We start from the raw sequence: 12,932 nt of genomic DNA, 5'->3' as shown, positions 1-12,932 counted from the left end.
GTTTGGTTAAATTTAAAAAAAAAAAAAAAAAAAGGAAAGAAACTTTAGTGGAAAAACTACCAGCTTTCCTGGGACGCATAGGTTAAAAGTTTAGAGGGATGGAGCTGCATTTGACACCGAGCAAGGGAAAACGCCAACGCAGTCTCAGCAGAGCCAGTTTCTCCCAGAGAGAAACCTGGAGCTCCCATGCCCCCTTCCCATCCCTCTGGCAAAAAAAAGGACACGGATTTTAGCACGTGTTCACCTCCTTCTCCAAAAATCCCGCGTGCAATCTGCCACAAGGTCGTGGGGAGGCTGAAGACGGCTCACTGAGAAAGAAACTGGGTGTAAGGAATAATTGTGACACAGAAAAGGGACAGCAGCCACTTTCTGAAGGGCAGACACTTTGTTTGAGGGAATCACGGTCCTCTAGAGAGATGGGGCTGCAGAGGGAATGCGGAGGAGACAGCGTAGGGGGAACAGAGCAGAGACCACATGGAAAAAAACTGGAGTGGAAAAGGAGGGTAGGAGAAAGGGGAAGGAGAGATGGAAAAGGAAGGCAGAGGAACCCAGGAGGCAAGGTTAAAGAAAAACCCTCGTGTGGGGTGGCACCCAAGAGCGTCAGAGGTTAAAGAATATTAGAAGAACATGTTCCTACACTAAGATAAGCCGGAGAAATGAATCCTTATCCGTCCAAAACCAACCCTTTAAAATTCGAGCGATAGAAGGGTCTCCTTTCAGGGAAACGGGGAATCCTTAATGCTTCCTCCCTCAGCAACTGTAATGCCAGGATGTTCCCAATCTGCTTTGAGGGATGGAAAGATTAAGAATAATAAAAAAATTGCAATAAAATATGTGTGAACGAGGGGGTAATTGTGGACAAATGCAGCATTCAAATTCATTTTTCAGCTCTTTTACACACCATTTCAATCTTATTTTCTGCTTGTTAATGAGATCTTGTTGGTTGGGGTGGGCACGGCTGCCCAGTATCGCTTGGGTAATTGCACATAATTTTCTCTCTACTAGTGATTTGCATCAGATTTTTTTTTTCTAATTCTTTGCTATTTAAACCCCCTCCTCCCTCTCCCCCTCCCCCCCCAAATCTCACCCTCTCCTCCCCCTCTTTCTTCCCCTCCCCTTCTCCTGGCCCAGCAAGACTCATTTTGAATGCTTATTATAGGCACAGTGTCTCTGACAAAAAAAAAGAAAAAAAAGAAAAAAAAAGAAAAAAAGGAACCAGACAGAAGGGATCCGTGTCACTGAAGGAAGGAGCGCTGTCTCGCTGGAGCCAGACACCGCGATGCCTGCTCCCCTCTCGCCAGCTAACATCATGTCCTTCCCAATTGCCAGGTTTCCCAAAAAAAAGGGCTCAGCTGGCTCTTCTCACACTTCTGCCAGGATCAGTGTGCTCCTGACAGGGATTCAGATGATCTCTAATCCCACCCCAATGAGGCTGAGGAAAACGTTACCCTGGATGGTGGAAGAGAATGGAGCCCTGGGACGATGTCAGGAAAAACAAAACTGTGCTACGGTTGTGCAGACTAAGAAGGTCCCTGAGTTTAGAGTGTAAATCTGTGGGCAGAGCCTGACCTGTGCCTCAAGTGTCCCTCCAGGAACACTATCAAGAAACAATGATAAACCAGAAATTGTAAAATCTGACTCTAACCTTCAGATACTGCCATTACACTGGGAATGAATTTGCTCATGGAGCAAAAAAGCCACCCGAAAGCCCTGAGAAAATTAAAGCAACAAATATGAGATGGTGAACAAGTTTCTATTGGCTCTTTGTATTTCTGGAATTGTCTTAATCTCTGGGTGATCCTGTGGGTTTGTTAAAAGATTCAAAGGTCTCAGAAATAACATGTTATGAAAGTATAGGAAATGCCTGACTCTTAACTATACCTTAACGTTCTCCAGCTAGACAGGGGCCATCTGCAACAAACTAATGATCTTTTGCTTTTGAATAACCCCTTGCAAGACCCCAACATGCTACAATGAATGGTCAGACACATTTAAGATACAGGCCTAGATCTAAAAGGGCAGCAGAAATTTTAGGAGGGGAAGCAGTGAACCAAATCCTCCTAAAAAACCATGAAGACATTTTAAAAGGCAGAAGAGATGTGCTAGAGATGAAAGCAGCCCAGAATACAATATGACCCTACTTCTTTGCTGTTTGAAAAGCACCCAGGGAATCTCCCATCATCACAAATGGCAGAGGCAGAGTCAAATGTGGCCCTCACTTTTCTCTTTACGTTGACTTGTAATGTACTGCTTAATTCACTTAATTTCCTCCCACCTCAGCCCACACTGCAGCATACACACTTCTGGACGGACTGTCAGATGCTGATCAGGACAGAACTGGACTTAATACTGAGTTTACCATTGTATTGACCTATTTGTCACAAGCCTTACCCCAGCCACAGTGAGGGGCAATACTCAGCTAGCACAGGTCTGAACTTCAAAACAGATGGATGCAAAGTTTGTTCTTGTTGCCAGTGTGAAGCATGACCTGGCTAAGGATGTTTTGGTGCCTGGCCTTGTTCTAGTTGAGGTTGGTAGGTATTCTCGAATAAATGGAAATGATTCCTCTGTGGGACGAAAATGAGTTGGAAATATTTACAATGTATTTATGAAATCCCACCCACACACACACTTGGCTTACAACCCACTCTTGTGAGAAATGATGAGACAGAAGCTCCAGGGCCAGAAATCACACTCTATATGACTGCTAACTGGTTACTCACTCTTCATATTTAACTTTGCTTCGGGTCTCTATATCTTTGCTAAGTTTTGGCACAGGCATTAATGCCAGCCTGGAGGCAGTTCTGAGCCACTGAGTCAGCCCAGCTGAATCCAAGACAGCTGCTGCTAACCCACGCGACCTTTGGGGAGCGACGGGGACCTCGCTGCTGCGTGTTCCTGCTCCTCGGTACTGGGCTACTTCCTGATAATCCGTGACTGCTGCAGCCACCGAGTGCATCCTGACAGATGCAAGGTGACTCATCTGGCTGCAGCTGGCCAGCCTGTGAAGTTCGCTTTCTCAAACAGGCAACACTCAGAGCAAGATCTCTCTCCTACAAAGGCTGTCCCAGCACGAAACCATCACAAATCACTGCTTGGGTTACCCTGAGGTCTCTCCCTAAGGTCTAGGAAGGAGTGTGACATGAAAGATCATGCTAGGTAGTGGTTTAATCATGTGGGACTATCCTTTGCACAACCAAGTCAGTGTTCTTGTATGAAGTGTCACAAAAAACATCATCACGGGATGAAGTAGCTGAAGACAAAAATTCCCAGCTGACCTCTCACTCCTCGGCAGTCTCAGGTCTGGAATAGAGACAGGACAGCCTCTAAACTGGGGAAGCTGCACGGGAAATGCTTTGGGGATTCAGCAGCAGAGCTGGACAGGCACAAGGCTTTGTGTGCTACAGGCTGGAAAACAAGCAAGAAATGTGGCCATTTCCCACGTAAAGTCTGGGTAAAACTTTCAGCAGTGTCTACTCTTTCTGTCAGGAGGGGGAGGACTAAAGTGTGTGTGTGCGTGGGGGGACTGAGCCCGCAGAGGCCAAACGTAATCCCCTTTTCTCTGTTGTGAGAATGGAAATGCCATGCTTCTCCTCTAGAATTTCAGCTGCCAGCACCGAGCCCGTCTGGTGGATTCTGGCCGGGACACCCAATCCTGGGGTAACTGGATAGCGTGCCGAGCGGCAGCAAATGCTGGGAGCTCTCAGCCAGGCTGGCCCCCACCTCCTTGTCTAAACTGCAAAGAAATCTCCCTCCTGCTGCTGCTAAGGGATGAAACCAGAGAACTGTCTGTTTGCAGCTCAAACTGCCATCATTTTAAGTTCCCAGTTTTTTTTTCTATCTCCTGAACTCCCTCCTTCCCTGTAGTTGATATTTACCCCTGCAGAGAGCAACCAGATACCACAGATAGCTGGACAGGAGGATGAGAGGGTTGAGGTGCAATGGGTTTTACCTGTAATGCCATGGAATAGCTGAATTATGCACAGGTAAGTTACACAGAGCATCCCATATTGAGACCTCACAAAACTTTTACCCACCCTGCTACATAAAAGAGGACACTTCTACGAGTTCCCATTCATTCCATTAGGAGTATTTCTTGCATCCTTCCACTAGGAACAGCAGAGGGCTTAGAAAGGCAGGAAGGTAGCAAGATAAGTAAATATAAAGCAGTAATAAAATAACCTGGGTTAGCCTTTCTATGCACAAAAGAAACAGAAGAATTTATATGCTGATATCTTGGCCCTCACATGATTAAAAGCATTAGGAAAATAGGAATCTCCCCTTCTTGGGGGTGCAAAGCTCTCTTTTCTTCAGGACTGCCAGATAACGTATCCTCTCTTTCCCCATACAAAGGGCTTATTGGCTCAGGACTCTATCTTCCCCTAGCCTGAGCCTGGGGGCAGGGTAATTTGGGATAGGGATAAGCATAGAAAAAACGTTGGTCTGGTCATTTCAATGAGCTTCTGATTTAGTGAGCGGGACTAGTAAGTAGATGATGAAGCTACAGAAATGGAAATTGCATGGTGGACTTGTATATGCCTAGTGCTTGTGCAGCTTATCACCTGGATCTCATCCTTAACTTACTCCATGGTGCTAAATTGCACTTGTGATAATCTGAATTAATCATGTGCCCTGGACCATCTAACCTGCAGTCTGCCTTTGAATTCCATACTATATGCTCATCTCCCAAGCCCAGTGCTATTAGAAATCCCTTGTCAGAAAGATGTCTCCTTATTTCCCCCACAAATTACACTGTTTGAGGCAATATTCAGCCTCATGCCAGTCACACTTTTACATTTTCTATCTTATGACCATTCAAAGCTAGAAGTGGGATTTTTATACCACTTCAGAGAAGCTGCAAAATTTCCCTCTTGCCATTGATACTCAATGTTTTTTTTCACAGTCGAAAGATCACAAGCTATTGGACCTTAAAATCTATATACCTCTCTGATGTCCCCGTTTATTGGACTCCTCTCTAAACAGTTGTAGCCTTTTCATTTCAGGTGCCTACCTAATTTCTCCCTGCGGTTTCAAATTATTTTGCACTTCCTGTCTTAAGTAGTGTTACTGGCCACTCTGAAACAACTGCTATAGTGCACTTCATATGTCTCCGTATTTCACAAGTGACAGAGAGCAAAAGTAAAATGTGTTTGGTACCCCTCCAGGACGGCAGGCACCACACGAATACAAGTCCTTGCTGTTAATTTTCAGCATACAATATGCGCCTTCTTCCCCTTAAAAGCAAATATGCATTTGGAAAACAGATTACATCAAGTAAACCAAAGAGAAGGTTAAAGGCTCTATCTAATGAGGTGACAGAAAATTAGAATTCTTGTCCCAGAATAGTGATAGAGAGAGTGGGCTGTATTCTCAGGTGGCGTACATCCTGGCATCTCCACTGACTTCAGCAGAGCTCACCAGCTGAGAACGTAAGTCTACTCCCGTAACACACACATAGCACAAGCTCTGCTCTCTCTAGACCCGCGATGATGGAGGCTTTAATCTCTCTACACTGCTGAGGCTTGCTTCTCTGTCACATGCAGCACTGAAAAGCCATGCACACAACTGGCAGCAATCTGATCAAACCTGGGACGGGGCCCTTTGGAAGGCAGCTGGGCTGAGGCTTGGAGCGCAGATCCCAGAGTCAGGTCATGGGCGCTCTATTCTGAGCTCAGGCAGGGATTTTAAAATCAAGGGTGTATTACATGGGGAGGCTGTGGCTGTTGCCTGGTAAACTTAAAACACACACGCTCCATTCTTTTACACAAACAGATGCATGTGAAATGTATCTTTCCTCCCTTAAAGCTTACCTACACCTCTTATTCTGACCTTGTAGAAAGCATTAGCAGAATTGTTTACATGACAATTAGTTTCTCAAAACTAAATCCCAGATCTACATCCCTGTGTTTTGAGGAAGCTCAGCTTCATGGCACTTTCATAAGTAAGGGCTTTCCATGTTCCAACCAGACTTGGACAAGCTGGCTTCAGCTAATCTCTAAACCAGTCGCCCACAAATCATGGACTACTAAAGTGAGCCTGCAAAAAGTAACTAAAAAAGTCAAGCGTGCTGTCAGTAGGCTAAAATCCACAATTGAAGGGCCCACCCCTGCACTGGAATTTTTTTGGAGGGCTGAGAAGACGAACACCGATGCTCTAGGTCCTGGTGTTTGCCATTACAGTGTGCTAACCTGAATATGGGAACTAACAGGATACAAATGCTCTGGCAGTACAGTGCTGAGCTCAGGATAGAGATACTGCTGATAAACAAATTAACTAATTGCTTTAACTAGGCTGCCTCCAAGAATTCGTGACAATAACAATAACTCCCTTGTTAACCATAATACGCTGTGATAGCCTGAAGCTTGCCCTGCTCTCAGAGGATGTGGACCAGCCAAATACTCTCAGCCAAAGAAAAAGAATGGAAGCGGGTCACATACCTGTGGAGAGAGGCCATTGCTAACAGGATTCATGTGGTTGGCAGGAGCTGCAGCATTCATGAAACTGTCCGAGTAGCTGGAGAAGCTGTGTCGGGCCCCGTAGGCAGAGCCAGTGTCAGCAGCGGCGGCTGCAGCAAGCCCTCCCTGGTGCATGGTGGATGGCGGCAGGGGCTGGGGTCTGTGTACAGTGCTTCCCCCATCTGTGGAGAGAGCATTCAGAGGTAAACAGTCGTGGGGTGTTACCGCTGGGACTCTGCAAAGCGTGGATTGATGGCTTGGCTATCCTGATCTCAGCTTCTGGGTCCCACCATCTCTGCTCCATGTGAACAGAAGCATATCATGCAACAGTTTATGCACAGTACAAAATATGGAAACCTGGGATGAAATATCTGAATTTTCTCTTAATTTTCCCCCAGACCAATGCCATCAATTCCTTTGTAAAGGCCAAGGCCAAAGCCAACTGGAATTAGCAATACTGCCTCCACTGAGCCCCAGTATGGAGTTTTATCCAGAACAAGGGATCACCTATATGATACTCACTTTGGACTGATGTGCTCTCCATTTCAAAGCTGAGCAGAAGAACTACAGTCATGAGACACATTGACACAGCAGAAAGGACCATGAGACAGAGGAGAAAACTGTGGAGTTTCCATTGACTTGAGGAAAAACCTGGTCTTCCGAACTAAAGGAAAACCACCTATGTATTACAAGAGCCTTAGCGGGATGTCACGAATCAGAAAGGGAAGGGATGATGGGATGATGTAGGGCAAGAGAAGAGGAGCAGCACAGGCGAAATTTCACCTTGGGAAATGGTGGTGGTTGGGTAGGTGGAGTCCGGCAGCTGGTACGGGGGGAGAGTCGGCATTCCTGTCGGCGGGAAGCCCCCCGGCAGCAGGTGATTGAAAGCCGCAAGTTGGTTCGCTCCTGCCTGTTTGCGCCATCTCGCTCTTCGGTTGCTGAACCACACCTGATGGGGAGAGGAAAGACCAAGTGTGACTTATTCTGAGCTGCTGTCCCATCTCACCTGGGCTGCTGATGGAAACACATCCTCAATTACAGCACTGGCCAAAAATAGGTTCAAGTCACTGCCCGACACAGACTTTGTGAGTATTCGTCTCCGTTCCTCAGTTTCCTTTCTCCCAAATGACAATACTACTACCGCCCTGTTTCCTGGGTGAAGATACATGCATTTAAAATTGTGAAAGATACTACTGAGAGCATGGGAGGGCGTTATCAGCAGTAGGGTGAGATGAAGAGGAATAATTTAGCTTGTGTATTCCAAGAGAGTCCATACCAAATAGATGCATTGCTACCACCTGGCCATTCTGCCTTGTTATCTGACAACTATGTGAATTATGCTGAAGGATTAAGTACCATAATAGCAACACGGCTGCACTGTTAGGAGGGATAAATAGAGAGATTAGCATCATGGTTTCTATGTTAGACAAGCTAAATAGATAGAACCAGACCGGAGGGAATACAGGGTTTTCTTAGCTTCTCCGTACTGCAGCAAATCACTGTTGTCTGTATGCTAAGACATGCTCTCCTTGCAAGAGGCACTGCAGTGTGCACTAGAATTGTACTGCAGCCAATTCAAATCTCTGTGCATTAAAATAAACCCAGTATTAATGCATGTGCAAAGCTTGGCTCGTGTTTCCTATAGTGCTAGTTTACCTGTAGGACTCAAGGGGAGATTTTTCTAAATGCATTTGTCTGTCCTGATGTGTTTTATCATGGGCAATCTCCCTTCTGCATAGTGGAAAGTGGCTTCTCAAGCTGTCTCTTGGGCTTGGTTTACTTCATTTAATCAGAGAGGCTCTCTGGCCCGATCCCTGTTTGGGGTTCAGAAGTATGTGGATAAGCTTTCAAGCCAGATGAGAATGCAGCTGCTGGACTTTGTGAGGCCTAAAGGGCTAGAAAACACGATTAAATTTCACAGCAACAAGAAAAAATGGAGCAAAAATCAAGAGTGTAAAGCATTCCGGAGGAAAAAAATCCTCCATCAGGCTTCCAAGCTGCTCAACGTCAGATCAGAAGCTGGGGTTACAAGGGTTTGAGGCACTGCAGTCCAAACTGTCCCCACATCTTGTGAACCAAAAAAACCTCTCTTCCCTAAATATAGCAGAACCTTAGTCCGATGTGCCTTGCACTTCAGACATGATCCAAATCTCAAAGTGGGAGCTTTCTCTGGCCTTTAAATTGAGTCCCCCTGTAAATGGTTGCCTGTTAGTTTGCCTTTTTCTTATTGGCACCTGTGGGTATGTATAGTTCACTCGGCATGACAAGGCAATGTGTTTTCACTGAGAGCCGCTTATTTAATGGAGTGTTGGTTCTCAGTCCACATGCGCTGCAGTGATGCTTGCTGCAAAAACAAGCATACACTGAGTTTCACACACAAATTCCTGTGAGGTTCTCTGGATCACAGTCTATTATTGCTCTTTCTACTTGTTACTCATCTACCAGTCTGCTGTAGAAACAGTTTGATTAAAACCTGCTAATGATAGTTGTGTGTGACCTGCTGTTGATGGCTGGGAAGGACCTAGTCCACGGCAGTCCTTCACTTCACACTGTTATTTACAACCATGTACAGTGAAAACAAAAAAAAAGCCCGGTTTTCTTTGGAAGAGCTGGTCTAAATTAAGCCCCCTGAAATGTATACAGTGCTGATGTCAGGTCCTTGGCATCAAATGTGTCTTTTTACAGACCTGTTCCTACTGCACTGCACTACTGGCTGAAGCAGCATAACCTCTTAGCCCCTTCCAAAAGGGTGACAGAAATAGGTCAGCTTACATCCGATCTGCATTGATCAACAAAGTCCATGCAGGTCAGAATCTCTGTGTCCATTTTTGGCACCAAAAGTCGCTAGCCAAATCTAGGACAGAGTTAAGGAGAGAGAAATGAATGAACATTAAGGTCTGTAGCACTTTACAACTCTTTTATACAGTCCAATTCATGGCACAGTTTCTAGGAGCAGTGAGCAATACAAATTAATAAATAACCTTTTGTTTGCCCTGGTCATGCAAAGAGGACAGTCCTGTCCCTTCCTCATGCATGCATGTATGCGTAATTCATGCTTTGAATTAGGGATGCGGAGCTTGGCTCCTCCTCTCATATCATTTGCTTCCACTTTCACAGTTAAGGACATAAAAACTGTGAATATTTCTGTTAGCTGAACATAAAGAGATAAATAAACCTTCTCTCTTCAGAGGAAAGGCCTAGTCCCAGGCTGGAAGAGCTTCCATTCAAAAAAAAAAAGATCTCAATGCTGAGAATAGCATATAAAATTCAAATACCTGAAGGGAAAACATAACCAAGCAGCTATGAATCCAGGAATCGAGAGGGAAAGAGAAATTGAACTCCAAGAACGTAAAAGCCACTCTAGTGACTTCTGACACATTCCCAACATTGCAAAGGGTGGGAAAGTTCCTTTTTTATAACCAAGAGCCAGATGCTGGCAAATCCACTCAGGATTAGAAGTTCAGAAGAAACACGTGGAGTGAGATGGTCTAGTATGGGGGACATTCCTCCAACAACATCCCCGCAAGTACTCAGCTCCCTTGTGGTGGTTTGTCAGTTGGCTCGGCTAACATATGATCAAAACACAACTTTGAAAAGATTGTGTTGTCTTATGTTACACCACGGGAGGTTATTGTCCGTGCACCAACACGCACGTTTGCAGCCGTTGTTCAGAATTAAAATTCACACATGCCTGTACGACTCCTCCTGCCTTGCTTCTCCACATGCAGTTAAGGGTCTGTAGTTCCTTTGTTTTTTAAGGGAGATGAGAGCATACTCTGGATCCTTTTGCAACCAGGTAGAGTCGACCAAAAAGGCCTGTGCATGGGCCATTCTTGGGGTGTCTTGCATACTTTGGTCTACAATGCGCATGGGCTTGTGAAGAAAGGAAAGCTAACTTTCAAGACAAGAAAAAAGAAAGCCCGTTCTTAATTAAGCTATGGGCTCCTTCTGTGACTTCGGGAAAGCTGTTGCTTTTCTCATTTTAAGTCAGTGGAAACATCGCTGCATTCAATACATTTTGGTCCTTATACAACCCATGCATCAGATCACCACCTCTATATTGAAGATAAAACCCACTTTTTCCTACATTTTCGTTTATTTCAACAATCAACCATCTGAGATAGAGGCTCTCTTTAACTGCCAGTAGGCATCATACCCAGCGCAGCAAGATCTCTGTCTTGGCTGGAGCATCATAGCAAAACAAATAATAAATTATAATAATAGTAAATACACATGCACCAAATGAGATTCACAACTACATGCTTAAACGTAGTGCTTCCTAACAGAGCCACAAATACACTGAAACCTTCCACAAAGAAACTGATAGGATTTATCTTCCCGTGCAGAGGAAGGGACATTTCATGGCCCAAACAGGTTGATTCTGCCCCTTATTTATAACCCACAGAAAAAAAGAAGATACATTCCAGCTAATGACGTTAGCAATTCTTTCCCTTCCCCCGCCTTAAAGGTGGCTCAGGCCTTTATGCTTATAAATCATTTTATTGGTAGTTAAAATATAGAGGCTAGAGCATCTAACTGTAATGCGAGGCGCACTTCAAAGGGAACCTGCTTTCATTTCACAACAGTTAAGGTTTTATCAGCCACTAAAGATTCCCCCTGCCAGAGGATCCTGTTACACCATGTTAAGCCTGGGGTGAAGGCTACGGCTGCTAAAACCAGACTGGTGGGAAGATGATGAGGAAGAGGAGGAAGTTTTGAAGCTGCTGGTCTGCCTGTGGAGACGTTCTTCTGGAGGCTGCTGGGGCTGGATCGTACGACTAGAGTTTTATGCTGGGACAAACGTAGCCAGCACTTGGGAAAAGGGCTGTGTGAAGAACCCAAGAGCTGAAAAAACAGCATGTCAGAAACCTGCTTTTTCTTAAAAAGACAAGTTCTTCACGACCATTTGTCTGTGCATAGCAAAGAGATCCTGCGCTGTGTAAACGTGCTGCTTTCCAAGGTTATGGAAGTATAATACAGGCCACTGAAGACAACCGTTTGTACCTACTAAAGACATCTGGGGCTTTTGTCCCTGTAAATTATCTTCCAAAGAATGTGTTAAGTAGACAGGAGATGCATTATAGAAACTGCTCAGCTCTACTGAGGGGAAGCAGGTAGATACAGGAATGCCCTCATGGAAAATAACTTAAAAGAAGATACCTAAGCAGGTTCGTCATGTTCTAGTCATGCCCAGGGCCCAGATAAGACCAGAGTTCCTCACTGTGCCAGGTAAGCGAGTATGCTGCTACAAGGATCCTCAATGCTAGATGTTCACCGCAGAATATCACTCAATCCGTTACCTTCACCATCCCCTTCACAGATAGGAGAGGGAGGCACAGCAAGACTAAGAAACCTCTCCAATTCATCACTGTCTGCCTTGCAGAACCAGCTGATTTCAGAAGAGCCCATCCTCCCAGCCAGATTGGGTTTGGGGCAAAGGTTAGCACTGGTTCTTATTTAACCTGAACGCCTGCACCCAACACTGCCAACGGCCGGCCCGAGATGTCCCAGCCACTTGTTCTCAACCAGCAGAGCAGCGGAGAAGGGCTGCAGAGACAGCTGCCTGCCAGGATGGGGCTGGACTGAATTATCCCCGCAGCCGCTGAGATATGGGTCAGCTCCCACAATTTGTCAGACAAGGAGAGGAAAGGAAGGTCAAAAAGAGCCTCCTGTGGGAAAGAAAGCCTGTTGTGTTCCTGCTCAGCCTAATCAGGACTTGATGTTGGAGAAAGATAGATGGGATAAATGAGCTCATAAATGGAAACAGGGATGGAAAAGCCAAGTCGTGCCTTTGCTCTCCAGCAGAATGGAAGAGATGCAACATGTGTTTGCTTTCACAGGCCCAAGAGGTTGCAGAAACCAGGTGGAAAAGAGTCACATGGCCATTTATGGCCCAAGCACACCACAAAAATTCCACCAAAGTCAGATGAGGTCCCTCCCCAGGTTGCATAGAGGTGACTCTGCCAGATCAGGTCCTCTCCAGGTTCTCCTTTGAACCAGAGCAGATCCCTGCAGTGCCTTGCCTTGTCCACACTAGTCATAAATGCTGCAAATCCTGGGCTTCCCAGGAGGCTGATGCAGAAGGCTTTTAGAGAGGAACTCTAGCAGCAACAGTGATGAGAGACCAGGGATAGTTATTGCTCCATCCGAATGCCTTCTTTCAGATGGTGCTGAGAGTCAGCCCTCCCAGACTGGAAAGGGTTGAGATGTTACAGTGCGATGGGATCCTGTAAGTCCGTACAACAGTTTAGCGATGATTACGCTTCCTCTGCCAGGTGCTGAGGAGTGCGAAAAACAGACATCAGAGACATACAAGCATCATTGAGGCTACTGAGATAATTCTTTAATGAACAAGAAAAAAACCCCCATGAGAGTGCACAGGTTTTAGGCACGTAGATTTTTATCTGCATGTGTAGGGATACGGCTGTATCTAGTGACACTTTGGTTCAGTGCCTAAAACACTGAGCCTCTGTCACT

The 12,932-nt window shown here is 45.5% G+C and overlaps 1 protein-coding gene across 3 annotated transcripts in view; it reads right to left on the bottom strand.

Moving 5' to 3' along the window:
* PAX7 (paired box 7) overlaps nt 1–12,932 on the bottom strand; it is a 101,252-nt gene that overhangs the window by 30,438 nt on the left and 57,882 nt on the right. For all 3 annotated transcript variants that reach the window (XM_072883854.1, XM_072883853.1, XM_072883855.1), the window contains exons 6-7: nt 7,239–7,404; nt 6,438–6,637 (exon numbers count right to left, since the gene is read on the bottom strand). In XM_072883854.1, the coding sequence (XP_072739955.1) occupies nt 6,438–6,637; nt 7,239–7,404 (366 nt within the window). The remainder of the gene's footprint in view (nt 1–6,437; nt 6,638–7,238; nt 7,405–12,932) is intronic.

This window comes from Ciconia boyciana, chromosome 19 (assembly GCF_034638445.1).
Source record: "Ciconia boyciana chromosome 19, ASM3463844v1, whole genome shotgun sequence".
Lineage (NCBI taxonomy): Eukaryota > Metazoa > Chordata > Aves > Ciconiiformes > Ciconiidae > Ciconia > Ciconia boyciana.
Note: the sequence above shows the minus strand (reverse complement) of the source record. Positions and strands in the feature narration are given on the sequence as shown.